This window comes from Nerophis lumbriciformis, linkage group LG36 (genome assembly GCF_033978685.3).
Source record: "Nerophis lumbriciformis linkage group LG36, RoL_Nlum_v2.1, whole genome shotgun sequence".
Lineage (NCBI taxonomy): Eukaryota > Metazoa > Chordata > Actinopteri > Syngnathiformes > Syngnathidae > Nerophis > Nerophis lumbriciformis.
Window position 1 is genome coordinate 18122598 of NC_084583.2, and position 20876 is coordinate 18143473.

General features: G+C 41.6%; 1 protein-coding gene across 19 annotated transcripts in view; it reads left to right on the forward strand.

Annotated features, from left to right (window-relative positions):
• Positions 1-20876, forward strand: part of map7d3 (MAP7 domain containing 3) — an 83149-nt gene that overhangs the window by 46445 nt on the left and 15828 nt on the right. For 8 of the 19 annotated variants that reach the window (XM_061930530.2, XM_061930533.2, XM_061930534.2 and 5 more), the window contains 2 exons: positions 1698-1823; positions 14439-14578. In XM_061930530.2, the coding sequence (XP_061786514.2) occupies positions 1698-1823; positions 14439-14578 (266 nt within the window). Of the gene's footprint in view, positions 1-1697; positions 1824-1914; positions 1930-14438; positions 14579-20876 lie in introns of all 19 variants that reach the window. The other 11 variants (XM_061930535.2, XM_061930540.2, XM_061930542.2 and 8 more) reach the window with 4 other exon arrangements.

Sequence of the window (20876 nt, forward strand, 5' to 3'; positions counted from 1 at the left end):
CAGGGCTAGTTGATTCGGCAGGTGGGTTGTTACACACTCCTTAGCGGGTTCCAACTTCCATGGCCACCGTCCTGCTGTCTATATCAACCAGGGTGAGCCCCACCCCTTTCGGCGAAGGCGGACGAGGCGGGGTGTCGGTGCGGTGGGCGCGGTGGTGACCCTGGATGTGCGTCGGGCCCTTCTCGCGGATCGCCTCAGCTACGGCTCCCGGTGGGGCCCTCTCGGGGAAAGGGGCCTCGGTCCCGGACCCCGGCGAGGCGTCCCTTCTCCGCTCCGTAAAAGTGTCCATCTCTTTTCTTTTCTTTTTCTTCTGTTGTGGCATATGCTGCAGGTGCCTGCTCGTTTTTCGTATGTGGGTAACAACATTTAACTATGTATATATATTTCCGAATTGGCTTAACTGCCACCCGCCTGAATCTATTTAAAATCTTTTTTTTTTTTTTTCAACCGCCCGACCCGACCCGACCCGCGGATAAAATCTAATTTTTTTTTTATTTCATCCGCCCGATCCGCGGATTATCCGCGGTTGTGCCCGCAAACCGCGCATCTCTAATAGGTTGGGAATCACTGCACTAAAGAACAATATGATGTCAGCCTTGGAAATTTAAACTACCGGTAGTTGGAGTTAATTTTCTCCTTAATCTACAAGGAAATTAAGTGGAATTCCCATCCCTATTGTAGACAATTAGACACTGTTGATTCAGTCTCAACTAGTTTGTTGAAGTGTCCAAAGAAGGCCAGCATTGAATTTTCTAGGGAAAGTTGAGCTAATTTGATTATTTTGTTTCTCAATTGACACTTTTTTGACACAAATCCTTCATCTTTCAATGAAATTAGGCACATGTGAGATGTATCAATTGGTGCGCAATCCAAATTAGGATTGTTAGATCCTTTAGCCTCTTAATACCTCTGTGAAGAGCACTTAGTCTCAAAAGCGTCTGTCAGTAGCAGATGTCTGCTTGGTAGGCGGCAAATACTATACGGGAGCACAAGGCGGTAACTTGTAGCACTTGGAACTCATTCTCTGGTTTGATTTCTTTGTAGCAAAGGTGGTGACAGCAGCCTCCATTCTTCTGTTTCTTGGAACAAGAGCTCCTCGTTGCTGCTGTGAAATCTTGTTAGTATATCAGCCTTAAAGGTTTGGACATGACAATGAACTTGTTGGGCACCTTTCTTGATGTAACCATGAGCATGGTTTCACAGTAGACGCTGGAGGTCTTGTTCAGTCACTGGTCGACTCCCTGTCTGTCTTGTTCAATAATACTTTCTTTTGCTGAGCACTAATGGTCCAATGTTTTTCTCCCCACCAGCCCACACCCCACTGCCTTAAGGAACCACTGATTCGACCACATTGTCTACTGACTCGACTCAGACAATCAATGGCCTTGTCTCAGTATTCTTCTATGGCGTCACTTCCCTGTTCTACCTAAATGCTTTCATTGACTATGACTAAAAGTAGGGAAAAAAGCCGTGTGAGACTATTGAGACATAACCTTTTTGATTCTTGTTGTTGATTCTCTCCTGTTGGTTAAATCACATGGTGACTTATCTAATTCTGACCCTCTCTTCCCCCTTCTCTTTTGTCATCTTGGCTGCTTTTCTATTTTCCCTTGCCCCCCCCCCCCCCCCCCCCCCCCCCCCCCCCCCGACCCCTTTTTATTTTCTCATCTTTTTTCGGGGGTCATTTTTCGGTGTAGCACGCAAGCCACCAACTAGCGCTGTGGACGGAGGGGTCATTAGTCGCTTGCTCACTCCCACCCAGGCATCACTAGCTAGGAGCAAGAGTGCCGCCGCCCTTTCCCCCGAAGGAACAGATACTCCAGGTAACCCCCGCCCCCGCACTCTATAAAGCAAATGCTGGCAAAGGAAGACTCATTTACCATTCCTGCTCTTTTTCCACTGCATGGTACCTAGCTGCTCTACTCGCAGGTACTATGTATAGTAGTATAGTCTCCAAGTGTGTTGTGGATCCATATATGCCGAGCTAATATGTTTCAACAGATAGATTTATTATTTATAAACCACTTTAGCTGTTGTGGTCCATTTTCTCGTTGCCCTCAGTCTCCTCTTGACTTAAATAATCTCCTTCCCGTGGCCAACATGAAGTGAATACAGGTGGCCCTCATTCTGTTCTATTGCTTGTATTCCTACACGTGACTTCTTCCCGTAAGTGTAAAAAAAGTGGTAAACTATCGGGGTACGCAAGGGGCCTCGATCGTCCTGCAAAAATCAGATACAAACAAAAAAAGTCTAACTATCAGTGGACATGAGCCCTTTACTTGATCAAAAACCGATGTCATGGATTATCCGTCGGTCGCGTTCCCAGACATCTCAAACTATCTTGTGCTCTAGACGTCATCCTCAAAGGGACAGCGCGGTTCGGATAGTAAAGCGGCCATGCCTGCAACTTGAAGGTTGCAGGTTCTATCCCAGATTCCGCCATCCCAGTCACGTCCGTTGTGTCCTTGAGCAAGACACTTCACCCATGCTCCTTATGGGTCGTGGTTAGGGCCTTAGTTGGCAGCTTTGAGTACCTTGATGGTAGAAAAGTGCTATACAAGTATAACCCATTTAGAATTTACACGACAAAACAAATGAGAATCATGGAGGTCTACAACTTCTTTGTGTGTTGCCGGGTCAAGGACATTGGTATCAAGACTCTCCCAGATAATTATGCATCGTTTTTGCTCGGGTAAGGTTGCATTTCATAATTTAACTTCGCATCTACAGCCATGTTTGTTGCTGTTTTTGCACGCTTCGTTTACGAGTAGCATGTTTTTCCCCATCTTTATAAAATATAACTATACAGGTAAAAGCCAGTAAATTAGAATATTTTGAAAAACTTGATTTATTTCAGTAATTGCATTCAAAAAATGTAACTTGTACATTATATTTATTCATTGCACACAGACTGATGCATTCAAATGTTTATTTCATTTAATTTTGATGATTTGAAGTGGCAACAAATGAAAATCCAAAATTCCGTGTGTCACAAAATTAGAATATTACTTAAGGCTAATACAAAAAAGGGATTTTTAGAAATGTTGGCCAACTGAAAAGTATGAAAATGTACAATACTCAATACTTGGGGTGCCATGTCATTTGCTGGTGTCGGTCCACTCTGTTTCCTGAGATCCAGGGTCAACGCAGCCGTCTACCAGCAAGTTTTAGAGCACTTCATGCTTCCTGCTGCTGACCTGCTCTATGGAGATGGAGATTTCAAGTTCCAACAGGACTTGGCGCCTGCACACAGCGCAAAATCTACCCGTGCCTGGTTTACGGACCATGGTATTTCTGTTCTAAATTGGCCCGCCAACTCCCCTGACCTTAGCCCCATAGAAAATCTGTGGGGTATTGTGAAAAGGAAGATGCAGAATGCCAGACCCAAAAACGCAGAAGAGTTGAAGGCCACTATCAGAGCAACCTGGGCTCTCATAACACCTGAGCAGTGCCAGAAACTCATCGACTCCATGCCACGCCGCATTAACGCAGTAATTGAGGCAAAAGGAGCTCCAACCAAGTATTGAGTATTGTACATGCTCATATTTTTCATTTTCATACTTTTCAGTTGGCCAACATTTCTAAAAATCCCTTTTTTGTATTAGCCTTAAGTAATATTCTAATTTTGTGACACACGGAATTTTGGATTTTCATTTGTTGCCACTTCAAATCATCAAAATTAAATGAAATAAACATTTGAATGCATCAGTCTGTGTGCAATGAATAAATATAATGTACAAGTTACACCTTTTAAATGCAATTACTGAAATAAATCAAGTTTTTCAAAATATTCTAATTTACTGGCTTTTACCTGTAGATCTTAACGTTGTGTATGTGCTGAAAAGCTTCATTCTTTTAGGTTTTGTTCACATTTGCTTTTTTTTAATTTAGACTCACCAAGTTGGTGCTTTACAAAACACTTGTGGGCAAAAATGTATTAATATCAAGATAATACTTAAATTGGAAACACAAAAAGTTAAAAGTATTTCAAACAAACCTTTAACAAATTGATCACTGCAAACTCGAGCATTTTTTGATTCTGCTACCTCGGTCTGGAGTGCGTCCTGCTTTTCTTGTCGTTGTTTCATAAAATTTTGCTCTCTTTCACCCTTCTCGATTACCTCTTGAGGAACTGTAACGAAACGTTCAACCTTTCCGCGTTTTGAACGGTTCGTACAGCCGAAAACAACACAATCATAGGGCATTTTTCTTGGAGAAAGACTACCGGTAAATGGCGCCCAGTAACCATTGAGAACAGACGCATGTTCAAAGAGCCGGACGTGACGTCATATAAATCCAAGCAATTGTTTATGTCTAGCCATGCCTTCTAGTTTTGAAGTGGAAAGCCAAAAGCGGACTGAGGCCAGCCTATACGTTGCAGGGGAAAAGCAGCATTTGTCTTATTTTTAGCTGTGGTACTGGTACTGTGCTTCAGTAAGACTCACTTTCACAGGTATTGCATCGCTCTTTTAAGCAACTGCTGGCAAATGAAAGAATCATTTGGCCTAAGACAGCGATTCTTAACCATAAGGCCACCAAACAATATCTGTTCTCTCGCAGTGATCCATATGGGCTGCAGCAGTAATCAGTTGTAATACACTTTTTCTCCACTTATGGCAGTAATAACAATATCAAACAAACAGAAGAAGTAAAAATCATAGAGAAGGTTAAGCGCAAAAAATATGACCAAGTTGGTGAAGCTGTATTTTCATTTGCACTTTAATTTTATTGACCGTTTAGTTAGAAAAATATATATTAATGCAGTTGACATATATTTTAACACATCATTGTATGATATCCAAAGCGGTTCATTAGGTCTACAAAAAATTATGCAATTTGTTATTTTTACAGCCATACCTGTGTGTTTCTGCTGACAACTTCTGAGGAAGGCAACAGTTGTAGCCCAGACCGTCAGGTACGGAAGTAAACACACAGACTAACAAATTGCATAATTGTACGTTAAAAAATGTCAGCTATTGGAGTCCCTTATCATGCAGAGGATTTGGTTAGAACTTATTTTTCTTATCAGCCTGACCTAAACCTATGAGGTTTGGGTTAAATAATTATTATATAATTTGACAAGGTTGTAAACTATTAAGTAGGTTAGATATTGTTGTTAAAAACAAATCTGGGGAAGGGTGCAGAAAAATATCTGCTGTCTCGAAGGTCCCAATAAGCACAGCTAATGGAAAAGGTTTGGAACCACCAGGACTCTTCCGAGAGCTTACCGGCCAATTAAACTGAGCGATAGAGGGAGAAGGTCCCTAGTCAGGGAGGTGACCAAGAACTTGATGATCACTCTGGAGAGAGAACCTTCCAGAAGGACAACCATCTCTGCAGCCATCCACCAATCAAGCCTGTATGGCAGAGTGGTCAGACGAAGGCACGTGGCAGCCTGACTGGAGTTTGCCAAAATGCACCTGAAAGACTCTCAGACCATGAGAAACAACATTCTTTGGTCTGTGAGACAGAGATTGAAGTCTTTGCCGTGAATGCCTGGCATCATGATTGGAGGAAACCAGGCCAATACCATCCCTACAGTGAAACATTGTGGTGGCAGCATCATGGTGTGGGGATGCTTTTCAGCAGCAGGAACTGAAAGACTAGTTAGGATAGAGGGAAAGATGAATGCAGCAATGCACAGAGACATCCTGGATAAAAACTTGTTCATTTGTCAGTAGGACCATGACCCTACTAAGCACACAGCCAAGATATAATAATAATAATAATAATACCTGGGATTTATATAGCGCTTTTATAAGTACCCAAAGTCGCTTTACATGTAGAACCCATCATTCATTCACACCTGGTGGTGGTAAGCTACTTTCATAGCCACAGCTATGGCTTCAGGACAACTCTGCATGACCCAAGGAGAGCCCAGACCACAATCCGATTGTACATCTCGGGAGAGATCTGAAAATTGCTCTGCCCCAACGCTTCCCATCCAACCCGATGGAGCTTGAGAGGTGCTGCAAAGAGGAATGGGCCAAACTGCCCAAAGATAGGTGTGCCATTTTGAGGACAAAAATGAAGTTATTCAATTTTGGAATAAGGCTGTAACAAAACAAAATGTGGATAAAGTGAATCCTTTCCAGATGCACAGTGTTGTGAAACTCCACACAATGGCTGTGAGTGGACAAGACGAGCCCATACCGTGTAGTGGAAATGCAAACTTGCTCTTACAATGGTACCGTGCCTCAGTGAGACTCACTCGTGGTTTGCAAAAGTCTCCACCCATTTGGTGTTTCCAGTCAGCTGTTTGCCATTAGTATGCACCATAAATATTAGCTGCAAAGTGGACTCATGTGAGAGAAGGTAGCTCCTCTAAAATATGGACCAACATGGACGCTGCCACTGTTGTAATGTCCTTAGCCGATCAGACCCCACTTGGCCGACTGCATTTCTTCGCTTTTGGGTTCGTGCTGGGATTTTTTTTTTCCCCCTAAGCTTCTTACTTGTTCTTTGGTTGTATCAGAATGAAACCCTATAGTGCCAGTTAGCCTCTTTTTTTTTTGCTCAATGGGGGACAAGCGGTAGAAGACGGATGGATGGACAGTAACAGTAGAGTAATAGAACTGGGACATGTGTCAACAGTTTGAAATAGTTTTACAGTTCCATTATTTCAGCGATAGGTAGTCAGAATATCTCCTGCATCAGCCCATCATGGTGTGTGCTGGTTATTGGCCAGCCATTAGACGGCCATTAGCAGCTATTGATCTGCACCAAGTATAGCTCGGGTGGAAACATGACACATCCGCAATAGCTGCAGTGGACGCTCCCAGTGGAATCCGTGACGCTTCTGCGAGCGCGCTTTGGCAGCGAGAGTCCTCAAAGTGGCTGGATTACCACGACTAATCTGCCATCTGACACAGCAAGTCCATAGCCGCTCCACAAGAAGATTTTTTGTAAGACTGAGAAACACACTTGCAGTCAAGATTAGAGGAGCTCTTGCTTTGTTGTCTTTTAAAAAAAATATAGAGCACAGTGCAACACTGCGGTTTTTATATTCTAGACCAAAGAAATCCAGTGAAATGTAGAACAGGTGCAGGATACAGCAATAGTTGTAATTAGTGTTCATTCAGCTTTAATGGAGGCAAGTTAATGAGACTACAGAAAGAGGGGCTAGTGATTATTATTTTGATTATATAGGCTTAAGCAGGAGTGTCCAAAGTGTGGCCATGGGGGCTTTTTTGGATAGTAGCTTGTTTTTTAATTAAAACAATGAATTTATATTCAGGAGGAAATAGTTACAATCGTGAAAAAATTTAAATCCAAGACTTCAACTGATTGTAATGAAATTGATATGGAAACGATAAAAAAGGTTATTGAAGAGATCTCAGGACCATTAATGTATATTAGTAACCTATCATTTCAAACAGGTACATTTCCAAACAAAATGAAAATAGCTAAAGTTGCACCAATTTACAAGACTGGCGACAAACATCAATTTACAAACTATAGACCTGTTTCCTTACTTCCACAATTTTCTAAAATCATTGAAAAACTGTTCAATAACAGATTAGAGAGTTTCATAAATAAAAATAGAATACTCGAAGAAAATCAATATGGATACAGAGCTAATGTTTCAACTTCGATGGCTTTAATTGAAATTACAGAAGAAATTACCAATGCTATAGATAATAAAAAATGTGCGGCAGCAGTTTTTATGGATCTAACTAAAGCATTTGACACAATTAATCACAATATTTTAATCAAAAAACTAGAACGATGTGGCATCAGAGGGTTAGTCTTAAACTGGATAAGAAGTTATCTAATGAACAGGAAACAATACGTGAAACTAGGCGAACACACCTCTACAACGCTAAATATATCCTGTGGTGTACCTCAGGGATCAATACTAGGACCTAAATTATTCAATCTATATATAAATGACATTTGTAAAGTTACAAAAGATTTAAAGTTAGTATTTGCGGATGATACAACAGCGTTTTGTTCAGGAGAGAACACACAGAAGATACTACAAATAATAACAGAAGAAATTAACAAATTAAAAAGATGGTTTGACAAAAACAGACTATTGTTGAATCTCAGTAAAACTAAAATAATGCTATTTGGTAACAGTAGAAGAGAAAGTCAAACACAAATACAAATAGACGGAATAGAAATTGAAAGAGTAAATGAAACCACATTTCTAGGTATAATGATTGATGATAAGTTGAACTGGAAATCTCACGTAAAAAATATACAACATAAAGTAGCAAGAAACACGTCAATAATGAATAAAGCAAAACATGTTCTAGACAAAAAATCACTTCATATTCTCTACTGCTCACTAGTGTTACCATATCTGAGTTTTTGTGCAGAAATATGGGGAAATAATTACAAAAGTACACTTCATTCATTAACGGTGTTACAAAAAAGATCAGTTAGAATAATACATAATGTTGGATATAGAGAACACACAAATCCTTTATTTATTGAATCAAAGATTCTGAAATTCTACGACATAGTGAATTTGCAAACAGCTAAAATTATACACAAAGCAAACTATAACCTGCTACCCAAGAATATACAACAATTCTTCTCAAAAAAAGAGGAGAAATATAATCTTAGGGAGAAATGTAATTTAAAACATTTGTATGCACGTACAACACTTAAGACCTTCAGTATATCAGTATGTGGAATGAAATTATGGAATGGATTAATAAACAATGTACTAATATGATCCACTTCAAGAAACTCTTCAAACTTAAAGTGTTTACAAAGTACAAAGAAGAAGAACCATGATAAACATTCTGAATTTATTTAACTCATCCATTCTTTCATTCTTTCACTCACAAAATAATCTTACTTATTTCAACATATGAAATGTAACTTACTTCACCAATTATTATTTATTTACCGTATTTTCCGCACCATAAGGCGCCCTGGGTTAAAAGCCGCGCCTTCAATGAACGGCATATTTCAAAACTTTGTCCACCTATAAGCCGCCCGGTGTTGTAAGCCGCATCTAACTGCGCTAAAGGAATGTCAAAAAAACAGTCAGATAGGTCAGTCAAACTTTAATAATATATTAAAAACCAGCGTTCTAACAACTCTGTTCACTCCCAAAATGTACGCAAATGTGCAATCACAAACATACGTATATCAACATGGACAGAGCTGCGTGAAAAAAGCCACCCGGCCTCTTCGCGTAAACTTAAACTTACCTTAACCACTCGCTCATCTTTTCTTCATCCATCCCTTCGAGTTAGCTTTTATGATGACGCCGGCTGGAAAGGTCTCTTTTGGCAAGGTCTTCCTTTTGAATATCACCATGGGTGGAAGTTTCATTAGCATGGCAAGCTAGAACCACAGTGAAGGATGACTTCTCATTCCCTGTGGTGCGAATATTCACCGTACGTGCTCCCGTTCCACAGTGCGGTTCACAGGAATATCAGTTGCTGTGAAATACGGTAGTAATCCGTGTGTGGATGGAGAGATTGCGTCTTTTCATGAACCGGATCCTTGTCGCTTTGTAGGAGCCATTTTGTGGTCTTTACAGATGTAAACACACAAAGGAAATGAAACGTACGGTGATATCCGCGCGCTTTTTCTTCTTCTACGCGGGCGGGTGGTTGCTTACAGTAGAAGAAGAAGCGCTTCCTGTTCTATGGAGGCGGGTGCTTACCTTGGCGGTTGCTTGCGTAGAAGAAGAAGCGCTTCCTGTTCTACCGGGAAAAAAGATGGCGGCTGTTTACCGAAGTTGCGAGACCGAAACTTTATGAAAATGAATCTTAATATTTATCCATATATAAAGCGCACCGGGTTAAAAGCCGCACTGTCAGCTTTTGAGTAAATTTGTGGTTTTTAGGTGCGGCTAATAGTGCGGAAAATACGGTACTTATTTTATTGTGATTACTTATGGAGTATATTGTGAATAAATTGAGAACAGGAAGTGAACAAAAGTTTTAGCAACTGTTATGTAAAAGAAAAGGGGTAGGATTAAATAAGCTCTGCTTCTTCCTACTCCTTTTCGAACATGTTGAAAAGAGAAACTGGAGATTGTGATGTATCATGTTGTATACTTGCATGTTCGAAATAAACTCAAACTCAACTCAATAATAATTAGCTACGGTATATTACACACTTTGCTTTGTTGACCTACATTTGATTGTTTTTAGCACCTCAAAGCACAATTTCTACATATATATATACACCAAAGTGGCGTCTGCATCCTTAAAGTAGCAGTAGAGTGAAAAAACAGGTTGCCTCTATATTGAAGCTATTATCATATATATCTGATGTATGAAACCAAAATACTTACAAAGTTTGTGAGTAAATAAATGTGATCAAAATAGTATCAATCTCAAAGATTCCACAGCCATTTAGAGAAATAATGTGCTCGCCAGACACGTCATGGCGTGACGTTGTGGTAGGGATTGCAGTTCCCTTCATCATCAACAGAAATGCACATTTGTGAGAGCCAACAACGATTACCTTGGGGAAAATTCTCATCCATGACCTTATATTGTTGATCCTGATTACAAGGAGGATGATCTACATGTGTTATAAGCTATGCTGGACAGATCCAGCTTGAGTGAAACACTAAGCATCGTGTAGCAGCATTGTGTTGCTAAGTGTTAAACAAGAAAAACAAACTACAAACATAATAAAACGATTGCTTACTGTACATTGTCTGCTCTTTGAAGAAGACTGATAGGATGTCCATATATTCCCGTTTGTATGAAGAAATAATCATGATGCACACAAAGGGCTAGCAAGGAAAAGTCTCTCTGCAGACAGTCTTTGGTTGTGTTTGTCTGTCTCCATTCCTGAGTATAAACTGGATGTCACAGATGAACAACCTCTAGATGTATTGCTAAATCCTCCTGATATCCAGATTAAATGCATGATTTATAATCTACAATAATTTTGAGGAGCTGAGAGGAGATGATGGGGGAGTAGCATGACATTTTATATATATATATATATATATATATATATATATATACAGTGGGGCAAAAAAGTATTTAGTCAGCCACCAATTGTGCAAGTTCTCCCACTTAAAATGATGACAGAGGTCTGTAATTTTCATGATAGATACACTTCAACTGTGAGAGACAGAATGTGAAAAAAAATCCAGAAATTCACATTGTAGGATTTTTAAAGAATTTATTTGTAAATTATGGTGGAAAATAAGTATTTGGTCAATAACAAAAAATCAACTCAATACTTTGTAATATAACCTTTGTTGGCAATAACAGAGGTCAAACGATTACTATAGGTCTTTACCAGGTTTGCACACACAGTAGCTGGTATTTTGGCCCATTCCTCCATGCAGATCTTCTCGAGAGCAGTGATGTTTTGGGGCTGTCGCCGAGCAACACAGACTTTCAACTGCCTCCACAGATTTTCTATGGGGTTGAGGTCTGGAGACTGGCTAGGCCACTCCAGGACTTTCAAATGCTTCTTACGGAGCCACTCCTTCGTTGCTTCCGCCATCCTAGTCACTGCCGTTGTGCCCTTGGGCAAGACACTTTACCCACCTGCTCCCAGTGCCACCCACACTGCTTTAAACGTAACTTAGATATTAGCTTTCACTATGTAAAGCGCTTTGAGTCACTAGAGAAAAGCGCTATATAAATATAATTCACTTCACATCGCTGCCAGCTCACAGTAAAAGCAGTAGCTTCTTAGCTATGTGTTATCAATCTGCCGCTAAAAATAGTTTGTCTGCATTAGCGCTTATAATAACATCACAAATATTTGGTTAATATTCAGGTCATGATATGTACAGTATATAGTCTTGTTGGCGGTTTTTGGTTATTTAAAGGGTTTTGCGAGCGGAATAGAGAGCCCCCATTGACAGACTATTTGTCTTTATTTATTTACGACTTGGAATGCATACAAAAAAAAAGTAAAACACATGTTCATGTCTTATATAGAGATTGTGAATGATGAACAGCACATCTCCCTCTCATGTTTGCGTATTTCCAGTATGACTGACCTAATAATATGGTCAGAGTGCATCAGTGTTACTCCAGGGACATCAATCTCCGGACATCCATCCATCCATCCATCTTCTTCCGCTTATCCGAGGTCGGGTCGCGGGGGCAGCAGCCTAAGCAGGGAAGCCCAGACTTCCCTCTCCCCAGCCACTTCGTCCAGCTCTTCCTGTGGGACCCCGAGGCGTTCCCAGGCCAGCCGGGAGACATAGTGTTCCCAACGTGTCCTGGGTCTTCCTCGCGGCCTCCTACCGGTCGGACGTGCCCTAAACACCTCCCTAGGGAGGCGTTCGGGTGGCATCCTGACCAGATGCCCGAACCACCTCATCTGGCTCCTCTCGATGTGGAGGAGCAGCGGCTTTACTTTGAGCTCCTCCCGGATGGCAGAGCTTCTCACCCTATCTCTAAGGGAGAGCCCCGCCACCCGGCGGAGGAAACTCATTTCGGCCGCTTGTACCCGTGATCTTGTCCTTTCGGTCATAACCCAAAGCTCATGACCATAGGTGAGGATGGGAACGTAGATCGACCGGTAAATTGAGAGCTTTGCCTTCCGGCTCAGCTCCTTCTTCACCACAACGGACCGATACAGCGTCCGCATTACTGAAGACGCCGCACCGATCCGCCTGTTGATCTCACGATTCACTCTTCCCTCACTCGTGAACAAGACTCCGAGGTACTTGAACTCCTCCACTTGGGGCAAGATCTCCTCCCCAACCCGGAGATGGCACTCCACCCTTTTCCGGGCGAGAACCATGGACTCGGACTTGGAGGTGCTGATTCTCATCCCAGTCGCTTCACACTCAGCTGCGAACCGATCCAGTGAGAGCTGAAGATCCTGGCCAGATGAAGCCATCAGGACCACATCATCTGCAAAAAGCAGAGACCTAATCCTGCAGCCACCAAACCAGATCCCCTCAACGCCTTGACTGCGCCTAGAAATTCTGTCCATAAAGGTTATGAACAGAATCGGTGACAAAGGGCAGCCTTGGCGGAGTCCAACCCTCACTGGAAACGTGTCCGACTTACTACCGGCAATGCGGACCAAGCTCTGGCACTGATCATACAGGGAGCGGACTGCCACAATCAGACAGTCCGATACCCCATACTCTCTGAGCACTCCCCACAGGACTTCCCGAGGGACACGGTCGAATGCTTTCTCCAAGTCCACAAAACACATGTAGACTGGTTGGGCAAACTCCCATGCACCCTCAAGGACCCTGCCGAGAGTATAGAGCTGGTCCACAGTTCCACGACCAGGACGAAAACCACACTGTTCCTCCTGAATCCGAGGTTCGACTATCCGGCGTAGCCTCCTCTCCAGTACACCTGAATAGACCTTACCGGGAAGGCTGAGGAGTGTGATCCCACGATAGTTAGAACACACCCTCCGGTTCCCCTTCTTAAAGAGAGGAACCACCACCCCGGTCTGCCAATCCAGTGGTACCGCCCCCGATGTCCACGCGATGCTGCAGAGTCTTGTCAACCAAGACAGCCCCACAGCATCCAGAGCCTTAAGGAACTCCGGGCGGATCTCATCTACCCCCGGGGCCTTGCCACCGAGGAGCTTTTTAACTACCTCAGCGACCTCAGCCCCAGAAATTGGAGAGCCCACCACAGACTCCCTAAGCACTGCTTCCTCATAGGAAGACGTGTTGGTGGGATTGAGGAGGTCTTCGAAGTATTCCCTCCACCGATCCACAACATCCGCAGTCGAGGTCAGCAGAACACCATCCTCGCCATACACGGTGTTGATAGTGCACTGCTTCCCCTTCCTGAGGCAGCGGATGGTGGTCCAGAATTGCTTCGAAGCCGTCCGGAAGTCGTTTTCCATGGCCTCACCGAACTCCTCCCATGTCCGAGTTTTTGCCTCTGCGACCGCTGAAGCCGCACACCGGACATTACTGAAGTAATTCAGAGTGGAATATTCAAAATGGCTGACTGGATTTGTGGCATTTTTTGGATGTTTAGACAGTATTTTCACATACTTTAGAGTTGTAAATACAATTGGATATGGTTTAATGGACACAATGAAACACAATTATGCATATAAAGTCCACTTGTTTTTACACTCTACTGCTACTGTAAATGACACCTGGTGGAAAAACATCTAGCCTAGCTAAAGAGTGATAATTATTATTTACAGTTGCTATAGTTATTTCTGAGTAATAGCACCCAGGCTCTTCTGTTACTAACATTATAATATTGTTGTCATGAAACCATTGGAGTGTTTGTATGTGCACCTCATGAACACAGATTACAAAGTTGTCTGCTTCAATGCTAAATCTAACAAAATGCATTTTTTGTCCCGATAAGAAAAAAACATCTTCTGCCTTTCAATCATCACCTTACCTACTTGTCGGTCTCTCCTCCTCTCTAATTCCTACCCTTTGTTTTACTACCTTTTTTGGTTCTTTTGCTGCTTCGCTGCCCTGCGTATCACCTGGTTGTGCTCCCCTCCCCCGGCCCTGCGATGACTATGTCCTTTACCAGAGTATCACCTGTGTCCTCGCTCAGCCTCCGCTGCCCCGCTACACCCGCCGCGCGGACCCATGCGCAGCCGCAGCATCGACCGGCAGAAGAACGGTATGACCACCTCCGTGTCGGCAGACGGAGCTCTGGACCCTTCGCTGGTATGTAGAGAAATGACACCACAGTGTAAAATGTGCTAGCAAATGTGTTTCTTTTTTCCAGTCTTGTAATATTACAATCAGTCCAACAAAATAATACAATTCCAAACCAACCCCAGCCCAGCAGCACTCCAAATAGCAATTAAGACACACAAAAGAGTCAAACCAAAACAAATAATATCAACAACGGTGTCAATATTAGTAAGACTGCCAACATAAAAGTGATTAAAAAAACAAAATATCATTGTTGTAATCACCCCTTTACATTGCCATCACAGACATTAATAAAAATGTACAATAGAGTCACGTCTCATTAGCTTGACATCACATTGTGTCCAATATTTACACAATGACAACAATAAGTTATATTTTAGGTTCATTTAATAGTTAAAACACATTTAAATAATAGATCACATATTTCAATATATGACTCATTATTATCAACTGAATTCAGTTTTTCTACTGATATCATCTCCATCGCTTGTGTATACCAGTCAGTATTTATTGTGTGTGTATACCAGTCAGTATGTATTCTGTGTGTATACCAGTCAGTATGTATTGTGTGTGTTTACCAGTCAGTATGTATTGTGTGTGTTTACCAGTCAGTATGTATTGTGTGTATACCAGTCAGTATGTATTCTGTGTGTTTACCAGTCAGTATGTATTCTGTGTGTATACCAGTCAGTATGTATTATGTGTGTTTACCAGTCAGTATGTATTATGTGTGTATACCAGTCAGTACGTATTATGTGTGTATACCAGTCAGTATGTATTCTGTGTATACCAGTCAGTATGTATTGTGTTTACCAGTCAGTATGTATTGTGTGTGTTTACCAGTCAGTATGTATTGTGTGTGTATACCAGTCAGTATGTATTGTGTGTGTATACCAGTCAGTATGTATTCTTTGTGTATACCAGTCAGTATTTATTGTGTGTGTTTACCAGTCAGTATGTATTGTGTGTTTACCAGTCAGTATGTATTGTGTGTATACCAGTCAGTATGTATTATGTGTGTATACCAGTCAGTATGTATTATGTGTGTTTACCAGTCAGTACGTATTGTGTGTGTTTACCAGTCAGTATGTATTGTGTGTGTTTACCAGTCAGTATGTATTGTGTGTGTTTACCAGTCAGTATGTATTGTGTGTGTTTACCAGTCAGTATGTATTGTGTGTGTTTACCAGTCAGTATGTATTCTGTGTGTATACCAGTCAGTATGTATTCTGTGTGTTTACCAGTCAGTATGTATTGTGTGTGTTTACCAGTCAGTATGTATTCTGTGTGTATACCAGTCAGTATGTATTCTGTGTGTTTACCAGTCAGTATGTATTGTGTGTGTTTACCAGTCAGTATGTATTCTGTGTGTTTACCAGTCAGTATGTATTCTGTGTGTATACCAGTCAGTATGTATTCTGTGTGTATACCAGTCAGTATGTATTGTGTGTGTTTACCAGTCAGTATGTATTGTGTGTGTTTGCCAGTCAGTATGTATTGTGTGTATACCAGTCAGTATGTATTATGTGTGTTTACCAGTCAGTATGTATTGTGTGTGTTTACCAGTCAGTATGTATTGTGTGTGTTTACCAGTCAGTATGTATTGTGTGTGTTTACCAGTCAGTATGTATTGTGTGTATACCAGTCAGTATGTATTGTGTGTGTTTACCAGTCAGTATGTATTCTGTGTGTTTACCAGTCAGTATTTATTATGTGTGTATACCAGTCAGTATGTATTCTGTGTGTATACCAGTCAGTATGTATTCTGTGTGTTTACCAGTCAGTATGTATTGTGTGTGTTTACCAGTCAGTATGTATTCTGTGTGTATACCAGTCAGTATGTATTCTGTGTGTATACCAGTCAGTATGTATTGTGTGTGTTTACCAGTCAGTATGTATTGTGTGTGTTTGCCAGTCAGTATGTATTCTTTGTGTATACCAGTCAGTATTTATTGTGTGTGTTTACCAGTCAGTATGTATTGTGTGTATACCAGTCAGTATGTATTATGTGTGTATACCAGTCAGTATGTATTATGTGTGTATACCAGTCAGTATGTATTATGTGTGTTTACCAGTCAGTACGTATTGTGTGTGTTTACCAGTCAGTATGTATTGTGTGTGTTTACCAGTCAGTATGTATTGTGTGTGTTTACCAGTCAGTATGTATTGTGTGTGTTTACCAGTCAGTATGTATTGTGTGTGTTTACCAGTCAGTATGTATTCTGTGTGTATACCAGTCAGTATGTATTCTGTGTGTTTACCAGTCAGTATGTATTGTGTGTGTTTACCAGTCCGTATGTATTCTGTGTGTATACCAGTCAGTATGTATTGTGTGTGTGTGTGTGTGTGTGTGTGTGTGTGTGTGTGTGTGTGTGTGTGTGTGTGTGTGTGTGTGTGTGTGTGTGTGTGTGTGTGTGTACCAGTCAGTATGCATTGTGTGCGTATATCAGTCAGTATGTATTGTGTGTGTGTATACCAGTCAATATGTATTAAGTGTGTGTATGCCAGTCAATATGTATTAAGTGTGTGTATGCCAGTCAGTATGTATTGTGTGTGTGTGTGTATACCAGTCAGTATGTATTGTGTGTGTGTGTGTGTGTGTGCGTGTATACCAGTCAGTATGTATTGTGTGCGTATATCAGTCAGTATGTAGTGTGTGTGTGTGTGCCAGTCAGTATGTATTGTGTGTGTATACCAGTCATTATGTAGTGTGTGTGTGTGTGTGTATACCAGTCAGTATGTATTGTGTGTGTGTGTGTGTATACCAGTCAGTCAGTATGTGTGTGTGTGTGTGTGTGTGTGTGTGTGTGTGTGTGTGTGTGTGTGTGTACCAGTCAGTATGTATTGTGTGTGTATACCAGTCAGTATGTAGTGTGTGTGTGTGTGTGTACCAGTCAGTATGTATTGTGTGTGTATACCAGTCATTATGTAGTGTGTGTGTGTGTGTACCAGTCAGTATGTATTGTGTGTGTATACCAGTCAGTCAGTATGTGTGTGTGTGTGTGTGTGTGTGTGTACCAGTCAGTATGTATTGTGTGTGTATACCAGTCAGTATGTAGTGTGTGTGTGTGTGTGTGTGTGTACCAGTCAGTATGCATTGTGTGTGTGTGTATACCAGTCAGTGTGTGTGTGTGTGTGTGTGTGTGTGTGTGTGTGTGTGTGTGTGTGTGTGTGTGTGTGTGTGTGTGTGTGTGTGTGTGTGTGTGTGTGTGTGTGTGTGTGTGTGTGTGTGTACCAGTCAGTATGAGTTGGACAATCAACATCCATCCATTATTTAATGTTAATAATGTTGTTGTGATGCATATTGAGAGAAATGTTCTTTACTGACACTACTATAGTATATTGATGCAGATCACCAAGAATACAAGTTTGCAGTCATTGGGATTTTTATATTTAAGAATGTGATTGTTGTTTTAAATCATAACTCTTTTATCCTCTGACATTCCCACAATAGATTAATAATCGTTCCTTTATACATAACTTGCTATTTAAACAACTGGGAGGGTGTAAAATACACTCTATTCAACATCTTAAATGGACTCTGCTTATTTTTAATGCATAAAAGGTCTTATTGGCATTTTCCAAATATTATTCCATATGTCTCTTTCAAAAATGTTTAAGTCAATCATCCACTTCTGAACACATGCATTTTGTTCCTAACGATATGTACAAAAGTGAGTGTACGCTGCTACTTTATACTGCTCAATGCAGAAAACATCTCCCATCACGTTAGAATGTGTGAAGAAAATGTTTTGAATAGTTTGACGTTTTGTCCTCCATAGTCCTGTTTGCTCTCAAGAGGCAGGAGTGAACAGGAAAGAGTTAGTGGCATACTTTAACAGGATAGTGGAAAATTACTGACTGCAAGGAGAGGAGCCATGGATCATGTGAAATGTCTCCTCAGTGCGGCTAGGCAAAGAATATTCAAAGGGATGATTCAGGATAAGCCTAAGCAAGCTTTTCTTTTAGTTTGTTTTATCATAAAGGAAGTAGTTGTTGGCACCAAAAGATGTACATTTGCCTGTCAAAGCGTTTGAGCTGGATGCTCACCACAGGGAAATGTTCCTGCTGCTGCACCCATCAGCACAATGTTATCTTCTCCTTGCAACTTGGAAGCCAGGTCTTTGGTTCTGATGGTTCCCTTTCCGCCCGCCCGTCTGAGACTGTGAAAGAACCCCTTGACATTGCATGAGACAAACCGATGACCTGATTACATGCAAAAGCAGCCGCCACCCGGATGAGGCCTTGGGCCTTTCCCTTGTCTTTGTCTCGCCACCTATTCCTGCACTGCTGCTTGCAAAGATCAATTCATAACCTCGGGGTTAGCGCTGATCCAATTTAACAGTGTTATGAAAGGATCTCACAAGGTGATAGTTGTGCTTCTTTTACAGACTTAAATGTGTGTCCGTGGTATCAAACCAGTTGCCTTCTATTCGCTCTTCCACTTTTAAAAAGCCTGTAATTAGAGCTAACATGTATTGTTTTTATCAGAACAGACCACTTTACAAATCTTGCTCACTTTGCTGAAAAAGATGAGATAACGTCTATCACATGAATGACCTTCTAGTGTACAAAAGCAGTGAAGTTGTCCTGTTGTGTAAATGGTAAATAAAAAGAGAATACAACAAATCCTTTTCAACTTATATTCAATTGAATAGACTGCAAAGACAAGATATTTCGTGTTCACACTGAGAAACTTTATTTTTTGCAAATAATCATGAACTTGTCAACATGTCAGAGGGGCATTTTTACCAGTGTGTTACATGGCCTTTCCTTTTAACAACACTCAGTTAAGGTTTGGGAACTGAGAAGACACATTTTTGAAGTGGAATTATTTCCCATTCTTGCTTGATGTGCAGCTTAAGTTGTTCAACAGTCTCCCTTCTCATATTTTAGCCTTCACACATTTTCAATGTCTGGACTACAGGCAGGCCAGTCTAGTACCCGCACTCTTTTACTATGAAGCCACACTGTTGTAACACGTGGCTTGGCATTGTCTTGCTGAAATAAGCAGCGGCGTCCATGATGACGTTGCTTGGATGGCAACATACAGGTAAAAGCCAGTAAATTAGAATATTTTGAAAAACTTGATTTATTTCAGTAATTGCATTCAAAAGGTGTAACTTGTACATTATATTTATTCATTGCACACAGACTGATGCATTCAAATGTTTATTTCATTTCATTTTGATGATTTGAAGTGGCAACAAATGAAAATCCAAAATTCCGTGTGTCACAAAATTAGAATATTACTTAAGGCTAATACAAAAAAGGGATTTTTAGAAATGTTGGCCAACTGAAAAGTATGAAAATGAAAAATATGAGCATGTACAATACTCAATACTTGGTTGGAGCTCCTTTTGCCTCAATTACTGCGTTAATGCGGCGTGGCATGGAGTCGATGAGTTTCTGGCACTGCTCAGGTGTTATGAGAGCCCAGGTTGCTCTGATAGTGGCCTTCAACTCTTCTGCGTTTTTGGGTCTGGCATTCTGCATCTTCCTTTTCACAATACCCCACAGATTTTCTATGGGGCTAAGGTCAGGGGAGTTGGCGGGCCAATTTAGAACAGAAATACCATGGTCCGTAAACCAGGCACGGGTAGATTTTGCGCTGTGTGCAGGCGCCAAGTCCTGTTGGAACTTGAAATCTCCATCTCCATAGAGCAGGTCAGCAGCAGGAAGCATGAAGTGCTCTAAAACTTGCTGGTAGACGGCTGTGTTGACCCTGGATCTCAGGAAACAGAGTGGACCGACACCAGCAGATGACATGGCACCCCAAACCATCACTGATGGTGGAAACTTTACACTAGACTTCAGGCAACGTGGATCCTGAGCCTCTCCTGTCTTCCTCCAGACTCTGGGACCTCGATTTCCAAAGGAAATGCAAACCAAACCAACCCAAACCGGGTGCCATGTCATCTGCTGGTGTCGGTCCACTCTGTTTCCTGAGATCCAGGGTCAACGCAGCCGTCTACCAGCAAGTTTTAGAGCACTTCATGCTTCCTGCTGTTGACCTGCTCTATGGAGATGGAGATTTCAAGTTCCAACAGGACTTGGCGCCTGCACACAGCGCAAAATCTACCCGTGCCTGGTTTACGGACCATGGTATTTCTGTTCTAAATTGGCCCGCCAACTCCCCTGACCTTAGCCCCATAGAAAATCTGTGGGGTATTGTGAAAAGGAAGATGCAGAATGCCAGACCCAAAAACGCAGAAGAGTTGAAGGCCACTATCAGAGCAACCTGGGCTCTCATAACACCTGAGCAGTGCCAGAAACTCATCGACTCCATGCCACGCCGCATTAACGC